The sequence below is a fragment of the Diorhabda sublineata genome, chromosome 10 (assembly GCF_026230105.1).
Source record: "Diorhabda sublineata isolate icDioSubl1.1 chromosome 10, icDioSubl1.1, whole genome shotgun sequence".
NCBI classification, from domain to species: domain Eukaryota; kingdom Metazoa; phylum Arthropoda; class Insecta; order Coleoptera; family Chrysomelidae; genus Diorhabda; species Diorhabda sublineata.
Window position 1 is genome coordinate 16,182,530 of NC_079483.1, and position 20,655 is coordinate 16,203,184.

At 34.1% G+C, this 20,655-nt stretch overlaps 1 protein-coding gene and 1 long non-coding RNA gene across 3 annotated transcripts in view; one reads left to right on the forward strand and one right to left on the reverse strand.

Annotated features, from left to right (window-relative positions):
* Positions 1 to 20,655, forward strand: part of LOC130449497 (uncharacterized) — a 112,572-nt gene that overhangs the window by 12,387 nt on the left and 79,530 nt on the right. For both annotated transcript variants that reach the window (XM_056787350.1, XM_056787351.1), the window contains exons 5-8: positions 1,750 to 1,942; positions 1,997 to 2,174; positions 4,277 to 4,478; positions 4,777 to 5,075. In XM_056787350.1, coding sequence (XP_056643328.1) covers positions 1,750 to 1,942; positions 1,997 to 2,174; positions 4,277 to 4,478; positions 4,777 to 5,075 — 872 coding nt within the window. The remainder of the gene's footprint in view (positions 1 to 1,749; positions 1,943 to 1,996; positions 2,175 to 4,276; positions 4,479 to 4,776; positions 5,076 to 20,655) is intronic.
* LOC130449498 (uncharacterized) lies at positions 10,396 to 19,692 on the reverse strand. Its single transcript, XR_008910447.1, has 3 exons — positions 19,221 to 19,692; positions 16,975 to 17,215; positions 10,396 to 11,467 (listed from the first exon to the last, which is right to left on the reverse strand). It is a non-coding gene; the product is annotated as an uncharacterized LOC130449498 (long non-coding RNA).

Genomic DNA, 20,655 nt, shown 5'->3' on the forward strand with positions numbered 1-20,655 from the left:
ATGATCAAACTTTTGAGAGTTTTTCATTAAATTTTCCAAGAATTTATTGAATTTATTGGGCAGATACAAAACGTAACTAAAACATTTAGAATCGACGGAATCAATCTTTTGAGTATTTTCTGATCAATTGTTTAAATTCAACAGAAATATCTCAATTGTCACCAAAGTTATGAGAAATTACTAGCATTTTCCAAAACTATTAAGAAATTGCTAGCATTTTCTGAAAAAATACAGATACCGAAAAATACAGATAACGAAAAAATACCAATACCGAGTAATTTCCAAAAAATATTGAAACATTTTCGAAAAATATCGGAAAACAATCTAGAATGTCAGCAAATTTTAGACACGGTACTAAAACACTCCAGAAATTGTTGGATGCTTGGAAAATATTCAAAGAGTCATCAATCTTTTGAGATTTTTTTCCAATTTTTCAAGAAATGATTTCCGGAAAGATCCAGAACGTCACTAAGTTGTTGAAAAACTAGTAGAATTTTCCGTGACTATTAAGAAATTGCTTAAATTGTTCTGATATTGATGCAATTTTTAAGACATTGTTTGAATTTTTTAAAAAAGACTCAAAACTAAACCATTACTTTTAGTCCTGAGGTTAAGAGCAAAGATTGTACTTCACCTTTTATTTTTGGAATCGAATGTTCCACACTTGCAAGGCACATCAGAATGCCGATATCGCAGATGAAGACCCTTCCTCAAACCCCCGTTTTCTCAATTGTTTGACCTAATTACATGACTAAGTCAGGTTTATTTCGGATTACCGCTTCAGGTTTATTTCGGATTGCCGCTTCAGGTTTATATCGGATTGCCGCTTCAGGATTATTTCGGATTACCGCTTCAGGTATATTTTGGATTGCCACTTCAGGATTATTTCGGAGTGCCGCTTCAGTTTTATTTCGGAGTGCCGCTCAGGATTATTTCGGATTACCGCTTCAGGTTTATTTCGGATTGCCGCTTCAGGTTTATATGGGATTGCCGCTTCAGGATTATTTCGGATTACCGCTTTAGGATTATTTCGGATTACCGCTTCAGGTATATTTTGGATTGCCACTTCAGGATTATTTCGGAGTGCCGCTTCAGTTTTATTTCGGAGTGCCGCTCAGGATTATTTCGGATTACCGCTTCAGGTTTATTTCGGATTGCCGCTTCAGGTTTATATGGGATTGCCGCTTCAGGATTATTTCGGATTACCGCTTCAGGATTATTTCGGATTACCGCTTCAGGATTATTTCGGATTACCGCTTCAGGTTTATTTCGGATTGTAGCTGAGACGTTGTGTTACACGTTACACGGATCAGGAAGTGTCTACCTACCGACCTACCTACTGTAGACATAATTTTACAATTTCTCATATTTATTCCTTTAAAAGAAATTTCATTTTCTCCATAAATTCTGCCGTTTTCATTGGCGCAACTCTTTAAGCAATAGCTCTACAATTGTGAGTAATTTGATTGCAATATTGTGGACCAGAGGTGCAGATATGATTGAAGGAATACGATTATAATCACTATTCACTTATGACCTATAATACCCACTATAGTGTTAAATTTAGACACAGTCAAATGTGTTAATAAATATATATTTCATTTTATGTTAAATACTCTTTCTTTTTCCCTTCATATAACTTTGATCGATTTTCTTAAATATTTATTCTCTATAATGATCTTAGTGTTTGAATCTCAATTTCTTAAATTTCTAAATCTTCCTTGTAATCTATCTTCGCTCTGATTACAGATACAATAGTGAAGAGAGTGTAAAGAGAGCTGAATTAGACGGGTACAGAAATTTTATCACTCCAAACATTCCAAACGAGCAGATTCAATCGAAAGAACAGAATAAATCTGAAAAAAATAAAAAATCTAATAGAAGTGGAATAATACACACTATAGAAGCAGTTTCTGTGGATGATAGTACAAAAAATATAGAGGTGAGCTCGAAGAGAAAGATAATAAATATTATTAATCGAATTGTTTTTTGATAGTTGTCGGAGCTCTTGCACAAACAAAAATATACGACAAGAACGAGTAGCGCAGGAACCTTAATAATTCCTAAAGAGAGTTTCCAAGATTGCAGAAGGCGCCGAAGAAGACGTAGAGATGGTAATACTGGATCATGGCCGTTGGAATCCGCAGTGGAAACTAAGGAATCTAATGAACCTGGTAAGTATTTGGTGGTAAAATCCGACAGCAAATGTAAAAACTAAAGATTATAATCAGTAGAAGTCTTTGCTTTCATATTAAGCCCTTCAATAACTAATTCAAAGTGCTGCATTCCCTTAAGTCGTGTCCCTTGGTAGTTGTTGTCGAGGAGCTAGGTTACCTTTATGTTTGAAGTATCTATCTTCAGTTTTCGCTTCTCTACCAACAGTATTGATACAGCAAACAGTCAACAATTTTCTGTGTCAAATACTTTGAAATCCACCAAGTCATCTACTAACGGGTTTTAACTAGAGAGGATATTTAACTAATAAAATGTACTTCTTCTTCTTTCATCTTCCTCGTCTCCGTAATCAATTATTTTTTCTACGTTTCGATGGTATGTACTCTAACATTTCATAGTCATCTTTTTATGTACATTCTCTTTATAATCCAACTAACTTATTGATATTCATTTCTCTTTGAACCATTTCTTCATCCAGCTTTGATGGCCAATTACTTTTTTTGAGAAAATCAGTGGCACCCACATTAGAATTTCCAAGCCTCTTCGTCATCCTGAATTCTTTTCACGTCCTTAAGCTGAATCATTTATTTCTGGCTTATTAATATGCATTTATTTTTGGACCGTTTTGTTTCTTCATCTAGATTTGATCGCTAGTAACTATTCCTGAACTCTCTTCGCGTCCTTAAACTGAATCATTAACTTTCTTTGGACCGTTTGGTTCCTTCATCTAGGTTTGATCACCATTAACTATTTCTGAGGGACTCAGGATCATCTACATTAGTATTTCTAAGCCTCTGCGTCATCCTGAACTCTCTACGCGTCCTTAAACTGAATCATTAACTTTCTTTGGACCGTTTGGTTCCTTCATCTAGGTTTGATCACCAGTAACTATTTCTGAGGGACTCAGGAGCATCTACATTAGTATTTCTAAGCCTCTGCGTCATCCTGAACTCTCTCCGCGTCCTTAAACTGAATCATTAACTTTCTTTGGACCGTTTGGTTCCTTCATCTAGGTTTGATCACCATTAACTATTTCTGAGGGACTCAGGATCATCTACATTAGTATTTCTAAGCCTCTGCGTCATCCTGAACTGTCTCCGCGTCCTTAAACTGAATCATTAACTTTCTTTGGACCGTTTGGTTCCTTCATCTAGGTTTGATCACCATTAACTATTTCTGAGGGACTCAGGATCATCTACATTAGTATTTCTAAGCCTCTGCGTCATCCTGAACTCTCTACGCGTCCTTAAACTGAATCATTAACTTTCTTTGGACCGTTTGGTTCCTTCATCTAGGTTTGATCACCATTAACTATTTCTGAGGGACTCAGGAGCATCTACATTAGTATTTCTAAGCCTCTGCGTCATCCTGAACTCTCTCCGCGTCCTTAAACTGAATCATTAACTTTCTTTGGACCGTTTGGTTCCTTCATCTAGGTTTGATCACCATTAACTATTTCTGAGGGACTCAGGATCATCTACATTAGTATTTCTAAGCCTCTGCGTCATCCTGAACTCTCTACGCGTCCTTAAACTGAATCATTAACTTTCTTTGGACCGTTTGGTTCCTTCATCTAGGTTTGATCACCATTAACTATTTCTGAGGGACTCAGGAGCATCTACCTTAGTATTTCTAAGCCTCTGCGTCATCCTGAACTCTCTCCGCGTCCTTAAACTGAATCATTAACTTTCTTTGGACCGTTTGGTTCCTTCATCTAGGTTTGATCACCATTAACTATTTCTGAGGGACTCAGGGTCATCCACATTAGTATTTCTAAGCCTCTTCGTCATCCTGAATTCTCTTCTCGTCCTTAAACTTTATCCTCTGCCTCCTTGCAATGTCCTCGCTTATTGATATTCACTATTATTCGGATTATTTCGTTTTTTATTCTAGGTTCATCCTGAGTCTCCTTCAGGTCCTTAAACGTAATCATTTGCCTTTTTCTAATTTCCTAAATTACTGTTTGTTTTTCTATAAAGTATGACATTCTGCACTATAATTCTGTCTGAATATTTTATTGTCCAATTTTTTCTGTTATGGTAAATGATTTCTCGAAAGAATCGTATCACTTCGATATTTTCAAATTTACACTTTTTTCCAGCGGCCCTTTTATCTTTAACCGAGCAATCTCCGTCGTTGGGGATCAAAAAGGATTCGAGAGAGCCAAGGATACGTTCATCCGATAAAAAATATATCAGACAAACCAGCCATTCTACGACCTCACTTCCAGGAAAACATAGAAAATATGCTGCTTCCGATCGACCACAAACGTTCAAAGGCATGGAGTCGTCGGAAAAAGAAAGGTACGTCTTCTTTTTGTTGTGGTTTTCTTTCATACTAATATTTTTTATACAGACTTTTGATAGCAAAGAAGGAAATTTCAAATGAAAACTTCTATTTTTTCTATAATTATAAACTAAATATATAATTAAAGTTGTGGTAAATTTTTAATATAACTAATTTTACTTAAGAGGTGAATTTCTTTTAAACATAGTTTTCTTAGTTGGGTCAACTTTTGGGAATGTTTCAAAACTTCATGCTCAAAATTTTAATGGTGTTAAATACAAATAGAATTACGCTGTATATAAAAATTTTTTGCAGAAAACCGATCCACGAGTCGTCGGGGTTATTCCATTCCTACAGCGACGTTTTTTTGTTTAAAAATTTGTTTGTGCGGAATCCCAATTATTTCGTTGATAAAAATAACAATTGTTGCGAAATTGACAGTAAAAGTGAAACTCGCGAAAATGTGATTGAAAGTCGTAGAAAAATCGCGCCGTCGTTATCGTCGAATGGAGCGAATGATAAACGACTTCGCGGGAGATATAAAATACGAAGAAAAACCCAGAAAAGACAAGAGTCGAGCTCTTCAAGTGATGAAACACATAAATATAAAAAAGGTAAGAATGATACATTTTTAACTATGGAAAACTAAAAATGAAACTAGAAAGCCTCATTGTCGGTTCATAAAAAAATTAAAAGTCGATCTACAGTGGCGGAGGGGTGTGAATTATTATAAATAATAATTTAATAGATATCATTATAATAAAGTATTTTAATGATGTAATGACTCATTAAAATAATTCATTCCGCTTCTATAATATGAAATTGTCATTATTGACGGGTATATTCATTGATAATTTTCATTAAAAAATCTAATAACTACATTTTTCCTGTTTTAGAACGTGATTTACATGTTTCTTTCATATCAAATAACCTATTATAGCACACAGCAAACGCTCCACAACTAAATTTTGGAATGTTATATTGTCGTTAGCTATGAAACTTGATATTTATCCAGAATGTCATCAAAACTTTGAGACAATTGTTTAATAAAGTGTTGAATTCACCAGAAAGATCCATAACGTCACCAAATATTCGCATGAATATTCGGAATATTCAGAAAATATTAGCGAAATATGGAAATAATAGAAAATACATGCAAAACTATTAGAAATTCTCAAAAATCGTTAAATAACTGCTTGATTATTCCAGATAGATCCTGAACGTCACCAGATATTTGGAAAACTACTAGAAATTTCCAGAAACTGAATTGAGTTCGGTTAAAATTTGGAAAACTCTAAAAAATGAAAGATTGTCACCAAATATATGCAGAACTAGTAGAAAGTTCCAAAAACTATTAAAGAACTGCTTGAATATTCCAGAAATATCCAGGACGTCACCAAATATTCGCATGAATATTCGGAATATTCAGAAAATATTAGCGAAATATGGAAATAATAGAAAATACATGCAAAACTATTAGAAATTCTCAAAAATCGTTAAATAACTGCTTGATTATTCCAGATAGATCCTGAACGTCACTAGATATTTGGAAAACTACTAGAAATTTCCAGAAACTGAATTGAGTTCGGTTAAAATTTGGAAAACTCTTTAAAAAAATGAAAGATTGTCACCAAATATATGCAGAACTAGTAGAAAGTTCCAAAAACTATTGAAGAACTGCTTTAATATTCCAGAAATATCCAGGACGTCACCAAATATTCGCATGAATATTCGGAATATTCAGAAAATATTAGCGAAATATGGAAATAATAGAAAATACATGCAAAACTATTAGAAATTCTCAAAAATCGTTAAATAACTGCTTGATTATTCCAGATAGATCCTGAACGTCACCAGATATTCGGAAAACTACTAGAAATTTCCAGAAACTGAATTGAGTTCGGTTAAAATTTGGAAAACTCTTTAAAAAATGAAAGATTGTCATCAAATATATGCAGAACTATTAGAAAGTTCCAAAAACTATTAAAGAACTGTTTGAATATTCCAGAAATATCCAGGACGTCACCAAATATTCGCATGAATATTCGGAATATTCAGAAAATATTAGCGAAATATGGAAATAATAGAAAATACATGCAAAACTATTAGAAATTCTCAAAAATCGTTAAATAACTGCTTGATTATTCCAGATAGATCCTGAACGTCACCAGATATTTGGAAAACTACTAGAAATTTCCAGAAACTGAATTGAGTTCGGTTAAAATTTGGAAAACTCTTTAAAAAATGAAAGATTGTCATCAAATATATGCAGAACTAGTAGAAAGTTCCAAAAACTATTAAAGAACTGCTTGAATATTCCAAAAATATCCAGGACGTCACCAAATATTCGCATGAATATTCGGAATATTCAGAAAATATTAGCGAAATATGGAAATAATAGAAAATACATGCAAAACTATTAGAAATTCTCAAAAATCGTTAAATAACTGCTTGATTATTCCAGATAGATCCTGAACGTCACCAGATATTTGGAAAACTACTAGAAATTTCCAGAAACTGAATTGAGTTCGGTTAAAATTTGGAAAACTCTTTAAAAAATGAAAGATTGTCATCAAATATATGCAGAACTAGTAGAAAGTTCCAAAAACTATTAAAGAACTGTTTGAATATTCCAGAAATATCCAGGACGTCACCAAATATTCGCATGAATATTCGGAATATTCAGAAAATATTAGCGAAATATGGAAATAATAGAAAATACATGCAAAACTATTAGAAATTCTCAAAAATCATTAAATAACTGCTTGATTATTCCAGATAGATCCTGAACGTCACCAGATATTTGGAAAACTACTAGAAATTTCCAGAAACTGAATTGAGTTCGGTTAAAATTTGGAAAACTCTTTAAAAAATGAAAGATTGTCATCAAATATATGCAGAACTAGTAGAAAGTTCCAAAAACTATTAAAGAACTGCTTGAATATTCCAGAAATATCCAGGACGTCACCAAATATTCGCATGAATATTCGGAATATTCAGAAAATATTAGCGAAATATGGAAATAATAGAAAATACATGCAAAACTATTAGAAATTCTCAAAAATCGTTAAATAACTGCTTGATTATTCCAGATAGATCCTGAACGTCACCAGATATTTGGAAAACTACTAGAAATTTCCAGAAACTGAATTGAGTTCGGTTAAAATTTGGAAAACTCTTTAAAAAATGAAAGATTGTCATCAAATATATGCAGAACTAGTAGAAAGTTCCAAAAACTATTAAAGAACTGTTTGAATATTCCAGAAATATCCAGGACGTCACCAAATATTCGCATGAATATTCGGAATATTCAGAAAATATTAGCGAAATATGGAAATAATAGAAAATACATGCAAAACTATTAGAAATTCTCAAAAATCGTTAAATAACTGCTTGATTATTCCAGATAGATCCTGAACGTCACCAGATATTTGGAAAACTACTAGAAATTTCCAGAAACTGAATTGAGTTCGGTTAAAATTTGGAAAACTCTTTAAAAAAATGAAAGATTGTCACCAAATATATGCAGAACTAGTAGAAAGTTCCAAAAACTATTGAAGAACTGCTTTAATATTCCAGAAATATCCAGGACGTCACCAAATATTCGCATGAATATTCGGAATATTCAGAAAATATTAGCGAAATATGGAAATAATAGAAAATACATGCAAAACTATTAGAAATTCTCAAAAATCGTTAAATAACTGCTTGATTATTCCAGATAGATCCTGAACGTCACCAGATATTTGGAAAACTACTAGAAATTTCCAGAAACTGAATTGAGTTCGGTTAAAATTTGGAAAACTCTTTAAAAAATGAAAGATTGTCATCAAATATATGCAGAACTATTAGAAAGTTCCAAAAACTATTAAAGAACTGTTTGAATATTCCAGAAATATCCAGGACGTCACCAAATATTCGCAGAAATATTCGGAATATTCAGAAAGTATTAAAGAATTTATTAAAAAGATTATGAACGCTTTCAAATATTTGTAAAACTATTAATAATTTTCAGATAGATCCAGAACGTCACTAAATATATGCAAAACTATAGAAATTTCCAAAAACTATTGAAGGAGTGCTCAAATATTCCAGAACGTCACCAAATATTCGTAGAAATTTTCAGAAAATATCAGGAAATCCTGGAATTTATTAAAATGATTAGGAACTCCATCAAATATTAGAAAATCTAATAATAATTTCCAGATAGATTCAGAACGTCACCAAATATTTGGAAAACTATTAGAAATTTCCAAAAACCATTAAAAAACTGTTTGAATTTTCTAGAAATATCCACCAAATATTTGAAAAAATGCTCGAAATTTTCAAAAGGTATGAATGTCATCAAATATTTGCAAAACTATTTCAAAAAAAATCAAAGCGTCACTGAATATTTGGAAAACTACTAGACATTTCCAAAAACAACTCCAGAAAATGGTTAAATTGTGAAAAAAATCCACCAAATTTCAAAATTATTTTAGAAACTATTAGAAATTTTCAGAAATTACCATGTACTTGGTTGAATTTGAAAATTATTCAAAAAATGATGGAAACTTCTTGATTTTTTCGATCAAATTTCCTTGGAACAATTAGAATTTCCAAAAACTTTTTTAACTTATAATAATTCACTTATCACTGTCACTTAACTGAGTTAAATAATTTATTTAAACTCTTCGATTACTTTATAATTCCATCTATTCACTACGACTATTTATTATAAACTTAACTAAACTGCCCTACATAAACGTATTGATATACCACAAATAGAATCCTCCAAACTTCGAACGTAAAGAAACGAAACAAATAAACAAACCTTCCTAGAAATTATTCAAAGGAAACCTATAAAAACAAAGATCAAACGAATTCCGGGTACTTCATCAAAGACCGAATTTCAGAATTCCACTATATCCAAGCAGGACCAGCTCCAGGGCGGAGATGAGTTCGTTACACTATTAAGGAAATGCTTGAATCTTCAAAAAAGATCCAGAAGGCCACCAAATATTTGAGAAAAAACCAGTAACTCACACAAACTACTATAGAATTGATAAAATTCTTGAAAACTATTATAAGCTCGATCATCTAGATTTTTAATGTACATTACATCTTCATATTTTCACGAATCTTTCCACACGACGGGTTCTGGTAATTAACCTTTATCTATCCACTAACCATTTTTCATTGCAAGTAACAATTCGTCTAATAAAACGATTATCTTTTGGTAGGTCAAGAAACTGTTCGAAGTTTCGCTTGAATCTCAGTTAATTCGTGTGACACTAAGCAGGAACAATCTTCAACGACGACAAGCGTCAAATCTCCATTATTAAAACATTAATCCAACGCTGTGCTGATAGCTCATCAACCGTGTCTTCTCTTTCAATTTAACATCTTTTCCTAGCTTCCACGGCCGCTTCAAAATTTTGTTTCCAATAATATCTTATCTCAGTTACGATATGAAAATCGACATTATTTTTGATGCACCCTGTGTATTTGCAAAAATATTAGTATTTTCCAGAAAGTGATAAGGAAGTTACGAAATTTTCAATTGTCGCCAAATATTGAGAAACTTTGTACTATGATCAAATTCCTTGTGTGTGTGAAAAACCATTTAAATTGTGAGAAGATTTTTGAATTTTCTTGAAAAATCAAGAAAGTTACCAAATATGTGAGAAATTATTAGGGATTGTTAAGAATCCTCTTTGTTCATTACCATGCCGACCTCAACAAAATAAATGTAAAACATTTCTGGTTAAACGCCAGAAATCAAATACACCCCAAAAGTCAATATTAGTCGAGCTCAAATAAACAGCTTTTCTCCTTTTATATTAGATCTCTCCCGACTCATATCGGTGCAGAATGCGACCGGGATATAGATACTGAGTAAATTATGTTCAATGACCAAATTTAAACTCGGAATTGATGTCAAAACAAGTTTATTTATCGTTCACTATTCGATCTTAATAAAGTTGCCGCTGAAGTTCAGTTCTATTTGAATTATTATTATATTATTTTTTTCTTGTAATTTTCAACCTATCAGAACGTAGATTTTTGCAGCATTGAATTAACCATGAAACAAGGAAAAGACTTTGTATTAAAACAAGGTTTTAGTTAAGTATAAAATGGGAAAATATATTTTTAAAATATCATATAAGTATCCGCAAACTTGCCGCTGACCCTGACTTTTAAGAAAGCCTCGTAAAAAAGTGATAGACATAGTTCTGGATGAGGAGAGGCCATGGAATATCTCCTCTGAGCGATGTAACATCCCATTTTGAACATTCCTTTGTTCATGTATTGTAACTCAGTAATTAATTTGTTATCGACCTCCAATTCCATTCGAAGAATTCGATAAAACTCGAGTCTTTGAAGATAAGAAGCCAAAACAACAAGATTATGGTGATTAGCAACAAGAAATTTGAGGTTATGTTAATGTTAATCTATTGATAATAAAATTATATAGATCTTATAAAAATATTTATAATAGGAACGTACTCCCATTACCATACATTAAATATTACCAATACTAAGGTATAAAAAAATGATAATAATTAATAGAAGTGTTAAATACTTCCATATAATATACGGTATGTTGAGAAAAATATAATGAAATCATAAAAATCTGATCGATGAGATAAGATAAGAAAACTATTTACATAACTAATTAAAATGAGACCGTTCACTGTACTAGACCAGCCTCGCGAGTGATGTCTTAATGTAAAATAATTCAATTTCTTACGTGACTAAAAAATATGTATGGTTACACAATACTATATAAAGAAAGATTAAAAAAAACAATGAAAATATAACAAGGAATGGCCTTTTTTATAAATTAAAAACAACTAAGATTTCTATATATTGAAGATGACTGGGACTCATTTATGGAAATCCGTGATGGTTGCAGCCCTCAACTGAATTCCCAGTTGTTGTAGTCAAGTTGAATTTATTTGTTTGTGATGTACCGGTTGAGTCCTTTGAGTGTGGTTGAAAATCCAACCTGGAAGCTATAGAACTGCAAAAGAAATAACCGAAAACATTGATGGAAAACTAAAGAAAAAAATGAGTAGGTAGAATAAATTTCAATAAAAAAGAACTTATGCTCTAATATATAAACAATTGCATTTATACTTTTCTAAAATATAACCAAACAGGAATCTGTTCTATTCTATTCGTTTCTTCTTTAGTAATTTCCATCTGTGCCAGTCGTTGCTTCATTTTTTTCATTGCTCTCCATTTTCCTATTGATTCGTACTCGTTATACTTCTTCAAAATGTGAATCACCACAATCTTTTTGTTTTGGCTTTTTATCTTCGTGGATTGGAATTTTAACGAATCCTTCAAATGGAGTGGGAGATTGATAAAAAATTAATTTCTTCAAAAACTCGAATGTTAGAAGTGACTACTGAGTCAAAAAGATGTTGTGGTTGTAAGAAATCTCCTAACATTCTAGAATATTCCGCTATTATATTAACAGCTACTGCAGCGTTCATTTTCGAAAAACTATGCCATTTGAAGGTATTGCCGCTCAAACAGTCACTTATAATGTGATATAGAAATTAATTTATTAATATATCTAAATATTCTTGATTTTAGGTCTCTTATGTATCAAAATTAGTTTTTCTTGATAATTTTTAAAAGAAAGATTAATTTTGACGTTTCGACTTTTCTTGAAGTCTTTATCAAAATACTGACAATTTGATAAAGACTCAAAGAAAAGTTGAAACGTCAATTTTTATCTATCTTTTAAAAATTATCAAAAAAACTAATTTTGAAACAGAAGAGACCTAAAATCAAGAACATTTAGATACATAAACATATCAAAAGGTCTGAGAAATAAGAAATTAAGGGAATTAATAGTAGTGAGATTTTGTAGATTTAAGATTTAAATCAATATTGCAATTAAATTAAAATATTAAACCCAACAATGTAAACCAAATATACCTCATATTAAAATTGAATTAATTTTATAAAATTTCATAAAATTCCACTCATCGACTGTGAAGAATTCTATACCCTTGTGCATATTTTCACTTAAATATTTTTTATATTTAATGACATGAATTGTTATTTGAATCTATGAGAAGAATTATTTTATGCTTTTCATTTCTTTCTTCTATAAAAGCGTTTTTGTAGTTTTTTTAAAACTATAATTTATTAACAAACAGTTTTACTCTTCTCTGTGAGGTTTTGATAAAAAAAGGTCATATTGTACTCTACGAATTTCAGGATATCATTTCCAATTACTTTTTGAATATATATTCAAGCATTATGCCTTTTCAGGAAAGTTCTATGAAAGTAATTAAGAAACATTGTATTTGTATTCCTTTCGGCGTATTTTTATCCCACGCTTTTGTCATTACTAAATGTCTTGAATGCTGATGCGCTTCCTTTTCCAGGAATATTTGAAGTTGTTTTTAAATTTATTCCGAGATAATGGATCAATTACGCTAAACTTCACATATTTTTCTTGTTTTTGCTCAGTTTTATCCACACAATTTTCTTTATTTCAGTTTCGCATTGATTCAGGGACGGCCGCCATTTTGAATGTCTAAATTTGAGAACAAAAAATTTTTTAAAAAAATTTATATATATTTACTGCCAACTCAGCGCTTTCTTCTACCTGCTGTATCTTTAAAACGACTTCGAATTTTCAAAAATCACTTTACTACCGTATTCTAGACATGTTAAGAAAGCAATTTATGAAAGAAATTCGATTTTTTAAATCCATCACATGGAATAACCCCCATAAATTATCATCACCATCCAACAGTCAGTCGCGTACACGTGCACGGTCATATAACCGGAAAACTATTCTCTTGGTATCATCAGACCAGCGTTTATGTGGGTGTACTCTACTTCTAAAGGCATCTTCTCTCGGTCTCCACACTATAATTCTTTTGGTCCACCAATTGCCTGTTCTTCTGGCCACACGGCCCGCCTAGTTTCATTTCAAACCATCACTCGATCCATTCTTCGCCGTATTACCTGGATTTTTTCATGAAAGCTTTTGTTAAGGTCAGAGTTTCATCACGGGGTTGTTAAAACAACTTCCTCTTCGTCGTCTTCTTCAGTTGAAGTGCCTGTCTTCAAGCGTGTGCTGTAGCTTCGGTTTCGGTGGGCCTACTCTACTTCTAAAGGCATCTTCTCTCGGTCTCCACACTATAATTCTTTTGGTCCACCAATTGCCTGTTCTTCTGGCCACACGGCCCGCCTAGTTTCATTTCAAACCATCACTCGATCCATTCTTCGCCGTATTACCTGGATTTTTTCATGAAAGCTTTTGTTAAGGTCAGAGTTCATCACGGGGTTGTTAAAACAACTTCCTCTTCTTCGTCTTCTTCAGTTGAAGTGCCTGTCTTCAAGCGTATGCTGTAGCTTCGGTTTCGGTGGTCCTACTCTACTTCTAAAGGCATCTTCTCTCGGTCTCCACACTATAATTCTTTTGGTCCACCAATTGCCTGTTCTTCTGGCCACACGGCCCGCCTAGTTTCATTTCAAACCATCACTCGATCCATTCTTCGCCGTATTACCTGGATTTTTTCATGAAAGCTTTTGTTAAGGTCAGAGTTCATCACGGGGTTGTTAAAACAACTTCCTCTTCTTCGTCTTCTTCAGTTGAAGTGCCTGTCTTCAAGCGTATGCTGTAGCTTCGGTTTCGGTGGGCCTACTCTACTTCTAAAGGCATCTTCTCTCGGTCTCCACACTATAATTCTTTTGGTCCACCAATTGCCTGTTCTTCTGGCCACACGGCCCGCCTAGTTTCATTTCAAACCATCACTCGATCCATTCTTCGCCGTATTACCTGGATTTTTTCATGAAAGCTTTTGTTAAGGTCAGAGTTTCATCACGGGGTTGTTAAAACAACTTCCTCTTCTTCGTCTTCTTCAGTTGAAGTGCCTGTCTTCAAGCGTGTGCTGTAGCTTCGGTTTCGGTGGGCCTACTCTACTTCTAAAGGCATCTTCTCTCGGTCTCCACACTATAATTCTTTTGGTCCACCAATTGCCTGTTCTTCTGGCCACACGGCCCGCCTAGTTTCATTTCAAACCATCACTCGATCCATTCTTCGCCGTATTACCTGGATTTTTTCATGAAAGCTTTTGTTAAGGTCAGAGTTCATCACGGGGTTGTTAAAACAACTTCCTCTTCTTCGTCTTCTTCAGTTGAAGTGCCTGTCTTCAAGCGTGTGCTGTAGCTTCGGTTTCGGTGGGCCTACTCTACTTCTAAAGGCATCTTCTCTCGGTCTCCACACTATAATTCTTTTGGTCCACCAATTGCCTGTTCTTCTGGCCACACGGCCCGCCTAGTTTCATTTCAAACCATCACTCGATCCATTCTTCGCCGTATTACCTGGATTTTTTCATGAAAGCTTTTGTTAAGGTCAGAGTTTCATCACGGGGTTGTTAAAACAACTTCCTCTTCTTCGTCTTCTTCAGTTGAAGTGCCTGTCTTCAAGCGTGTGCTGTAGCTTCGGTTTCGGTGGGCCTACTCTACTTCTAAAGGCATCTTCTCTCGGTCTCCACACTATAATTCTTTTGGTCCACCAATTGCCTGTTCTTCTGTCCACACGGCCCGCCTAGTTTCATTTCAAACCATCACTCGATCCATTCTTCGCCGTATTACCTGGATTTTTTCATGAAAGCTTTTGTTAAGGTCAGAGTTTCATCACGGGGTTGTTAAAACAACTTCCTCTTCTTCGTCTTCTTCAGTTGAAGTGCCTGTCTTCAAGCGTATGCTGTAGCTTCGGTTTCGGTGGGCCTACTCTACTTCTAAAGGCATCTTCTCTCGGTCTCCACACTATAATTCTTTTGGTCCACCAATTGCCTGTTCTTCTGGCCACACGGCCCGCCTAGTTTCATTTCAAACCATCACTCGATCCATTCTTCGCCGTATTACCTGGATTTTTTCATGAAAGCTTTTGTTAAGGTCAGAGTTTCATCACGGGGTTGTTAAAACAACTTCCTCTTCGTCGTCTTCTTCAGTTGAAGTGCCTGTCTTCAAGCGTGTGCTGTAGCTTCGGTTTCGGTGGGCCTACTCTACTTCTAAAGGCATCTTCTCTCGGTCTCCACACTATAATTCTTTTGGTCCACCAATTGCCTGTTCTTCTGTCCACACGGCCCGCCTAGTTTCATTTCAAACCATCACTCGATCCATTCTTCGCCGTATTACCTGGATTTTTCCATGATAGCTTTTGTTAAGCGGGGTTGTTAGAACAACTTCCTCTTCTTCTTCTTCAGGTGCCGTGCCTACCTATATCCTTTTGCTTGAATTGGTATCTATCACTACTCGGAATAGTTGTTCTATTTCCAGTTCAATCCAATTTCTTATACTTCTTAGCCACGATGGCTTTTTGCGTCCTATCCATCTTCCTTCCTCAACTTTTTCCTGAATGATCAGGCGAGGGATGTGATATTTGGCACCTCGCATTATATGCCTAAAATAACTGATCTTTCTTTTTAGGCATTCTCAATCATTAGTCAGCTGCCTGAGTAATTTTTCATTACTGTTATATGCAGTATCTTTAATCTTGAACTTCTATTTTATTCATGATGTCAGCTTCAATAGCAATAGCAAAATCCAAGAAGCACTTAAAGAAGCCAGTAATAAAATTGGAAGAGGAAGCCAAAAATTTTGGACTAGAAATAAATCAAGAGAAGACAAAATATATTATCATCGGAGAGAAACAGAAGATTACTTGTCCTTTAGGACAACCAGACACATAGAGTACAATTTCGAAAGAGATTCCAACGTTGTGTACCTAGGAGTAGTATATAATAGAAGACAAGGGAGTAGAAGAATTAGAAGTGAATACCAGAATAACTGAAGGAATACAAAAATTCGTAAATATTAGATCACTTAGGAAGTCAAAATACCTGTGAAGAAAAACAAAAATAAGAATATATAAAACGGTAGTAAGACCCACCGCAACATATACATGTGAGACATGGATATTAAAAAAAGCAGATGAAACCATGTTGGAAAGATGGGAGAGGAAGATACTAAGAGGAATCTACGGAGGAGTATATACAGAAGAGAGCTGGAGAAGAACTAATAAAGAAGTGGAGGAACTTTTTGGAGAAGGTACAATAAGATGGCTGAATGACGAGTGGGACCCGGATGAGGAAATTAAGACAAGATTAGAGATAGCCACGAGCGCGTTTTTTAAATTAAAGTCGCTTCTCACAAGTAATGACCTTAACCTAAGAGAATAACACAATGCTATGTTTCGACTACCCTACTTTGTGTTGAGAGCTGGACTTTGAAGGTCTCTAGCATGCGTAAAGTGGAACTAACTTTCCCTAACTGCCTCGGAAGAAAAATATTCTTTTGGAAGACAAAGAAATTTCTCATTGGTAATAATAAAAGCTAAAAGTATTAGATTCCCATTTTATGTCTCTAAATACCTCTAGCTGTTTATTGCATTACAGAAATGTATGACGTCAATACTTAGCGAGCTATTGAGACCTTTTGACAAGTATTCAAATACACCGACGGATATCTGTCTGTGGTAGCAATAGTTACCTTTCAAATTATTTGCAATCCTAGTCTCCCGAATCCATTCTTCGTCTTTGTTGCATCGTCATCAACTACGGTATAAATTTCGCGATGTTACGCTTGCGTTGAATTCGGCGCCGGTCTGTTTTGTCGCCGCCGTAGCTCGTTGCCGTTCCCACTATCGTCACCGCCGACCTCGCCTCTTGATCTTGTACCTCCGGCAAGTTAAGCGGCTGTTGCCAGATTACCATATATATCGGATGCTTTCCTGAAAAAAGACTCAATTGTATCTGTCGCAATAGTATCACGCTAAAAATGGCAGAACTTAAGCTATAATAGATGTGGATTATGAATTTAAATACAGTTGTTTCATGTTAGGTGTTTACAGCCAGCACAAGCCTAGAGCACACCAGTTCGGCCATTATGGCTCATATAGCAGCTCTGCTATCTAATCAGATTCAAATTCCTGTTTTTCTATGACGAATACGTCGGCTTGGAACGCAATGGCGTTTTCCTCGAGCTAAAAAATCTGCTGCATAATAAATAATGGATAATCCTCGTACGGAATGACGTATTAATCTTATCTTTATAAAGTTGTGGAAAAAATAAACCTCAAATTTCACGTAAATTTTGGATTGGAAATATTTGGCAAAATCGGAAATATCAAGGAGCTTATCACAAAGGAAGATAATCAACCCCCACTCAAATGGTTACTTGGACGAATCAGCAATCTACTCCCGGGTACTGATGGAATAGCAACGGTGGTAACAGCGAAGATTTCCAATGACTTTCTATGATGAGCGTGTATCAAATGTGTCCTTTACCGATTGACAATTTTATTTGTACTAATTTTGAATTAGATTTTTTTAGAGTAAAAGATAAATTTTTTTTAATTCAAAAACAAAACAGGGGTCCGGTTTTGGGCACTCTCCTCTATATTATTACTTGTAGATTTCACTTTATCGTTACTTGTAGATTTTACTTGATTTTCTTGGAAGTTGTTCTCTTTTGAAAACGGATTTATCTTGTATTTTATATACGGAATATTGTATGCCGAACAGCGATTTGTTATCCCTCCCCTCTCACTATTGATATATAAAAAGCTCGATATTAGAGCTGATGCGACTGTTGCTGGTTTTCTGCGGTTTTCCTGTAACCTGATAAACCGGTTCGTCAGCCAAATGGCCGAAGATAGGGAATAATGCAGCCGCAGCTGTATCTGCCAGCCCCCCAATTAGAAATAAACAAAAAAAAAATAGAAAAACAAACAAAAAATCACAAAATATATCCTCAAACTGTAAAGAACTGTTTTATTGAGCTGGAGCTTTCTTTTCGTCTTCTTTGAGCCAAGTTTGGTTGTCCGTTTTTAATTTTCTTTTTTTAGTTTGGATTAGCGCAAACACAAATCTTTCACCACAACCCCAGCCCTGCAAAGGAGTAGCTCCTATACCAGGGCCAATTCCAATGAACCTTCCTCTCTATAAAAAAATTCCGCATCCCAATCAAAATATACCCAACGAATCACTTTCTTTCTTTCTCTCTCAATTTCTCTAGCCGATGCGACCAGTGAGAATCCTTTGAACGTCTAGTTAACATCAATCAATGCTCTTTAATATCTAATAAAAACGAAACAAATATCCATAGTCAACGAAGCGTTTGAAAATATAAAAAATACAGTCTACTTATCGTACTAATAATAAAAACAACAGCATCATTACAGAGTACATTGTTACGCTGTTTATATGGAACAGACATCTCAGTATTTAGAAAATAGATTAATAGGTCACCAATACGATAAAATAAAACTGCATTAACACACTTTGAAATATCAAAAAAATTTATGTTCAGTTATAGAAATGCAAAAATTCTTCAAAGCTGCCAAAGATAAAAAAGACCTGAATAATTTGAGTAGAATTTATAGTTCCATTTTATAAATGTTAATGCAACGATGAATAATTTATTTGATGGACGGTATTTTTTGTATTTAAAACAGATTTTTATTGATAAATTTGAGTGATATATTGATAAAGACCAAAATAGGACGAAACGTCTATAACATTATTCTTATTTGTTAGATAGATAAAGTTATTCAAGTGTACGAAGACGGCATTGAAGTTTATGGCGAACGTTTAGTCCATTCTTCACAATAAATATAAATAAAAACTCGTTTTTACAAATTTTTTTTTCCAATTTCAATTTAATCATAAGAATTACTAATTCTGTATACTAAGATAATTATATAACAATTGACAACTTAAATAATATCCGCCTACCTTTATATCTATAAGATGTTTAACCGGGTAACCGTTTGTCCCTGTCATTCGTTCCATTCAACCTGATTGAAGGAATTGTTGGGGTGCAAGGCCACTTTTTTATAGGATACTTTTTTGTCTTCACATCGGCAACCTTGCAAACGATCACCGGCAATGGCACGTTAATCGCGACATTTCTTCCACCAGCTAGCATTTCCAGCAAAGCAGACCAGTCGGCAGTCTCTCAGTTGCACTTGTCATGCAGGAGGAATCCGATTCATTCCGTTTACGTTCGTAAACCACCGACCTGAGAGCCCATTAAAGACTGAACAGACATGTTCTTTTCGTTGTGCCGTTTGTTTTTAACGTAATCAAATATTCGTTTTCGATAAGTGCGTGCAGGTGATCTGTTTTTATTGTTTGAATTTTTTGTTCTGTGTAAAAAGGTGGTGGATTTTTATCTGGGGCATTGTAAACGCGAAGAGCTGCGAAGCAGGTATTTATTTAGTATTCAATTTGTTCAACATTTAATAATTTCGTATTTCACTTGAATACTTACAATTAAACACAGTCTTGAAAATATCGTGACTGAAATGTTTCGCCAAATATTATATTACATTTAAATATCCAGTAAAATACGATTTGTGAAGACTGCATTGATACAACGTGTTATTGAGAGGATGTTGCCCTTGGAAAAGTTGTTTAAACTGCACTCTTTGACAATCTTGTTTGCCTTTTTTTTGGGAATATCAAAATACCCTATTTTTTGTTATACAAGATTACAAAATAAATTTTATATTAAAAACTTGATCGAACTATCTTTGATTGATTTATTTTTATAAGAAATAAGAATTATAATATGTATATGTATTTACAAATCAAACTAGTTATTTGGGAACAGATAAAGCAAAAAAGTCGATACTTCAATAGTCACTTATAGGTTTTTGATAATTTTATTATCAAACAACGTATATTATTCGCAAAGTAGTTTCAAAATATGCTGATATGACGGAAATTGGAGAAACTACTAGTTGGGGAAAGGAGTAAAACGGGGATATTTCGCAAATAATACTCCGTTTTTTATTTCAACAACATAGGCACTTTTATTTGATAAAATAATAAGAGGTTAGATTGCTTTGGGGAGTCGTTTTGGCTTTACAGCCACTCGCACCTACGCCTAGAAGACATTTCTACATCTTATTGTTCTGCAAAAGAGGCTATTTGCTGGGGTTCTTGTGTCTCACTTCCCTAGATGTTAGTACTACTCCTCCAAGGTACTTAAATCTTTTAGCGAATTGAGCAGGACATTTGCAAAGTAGATGCTCTGCTGATTCCATGGATTGCTTGCAGAATCTGCAGTCGTCCTCTGTCATGCCCATCGTCTTGAGGTGGTATTTGACGAAGCAGTGACCTGTCAGAAGATCGATCACCAGCTTCTGGTCAACACGAAAAGTTC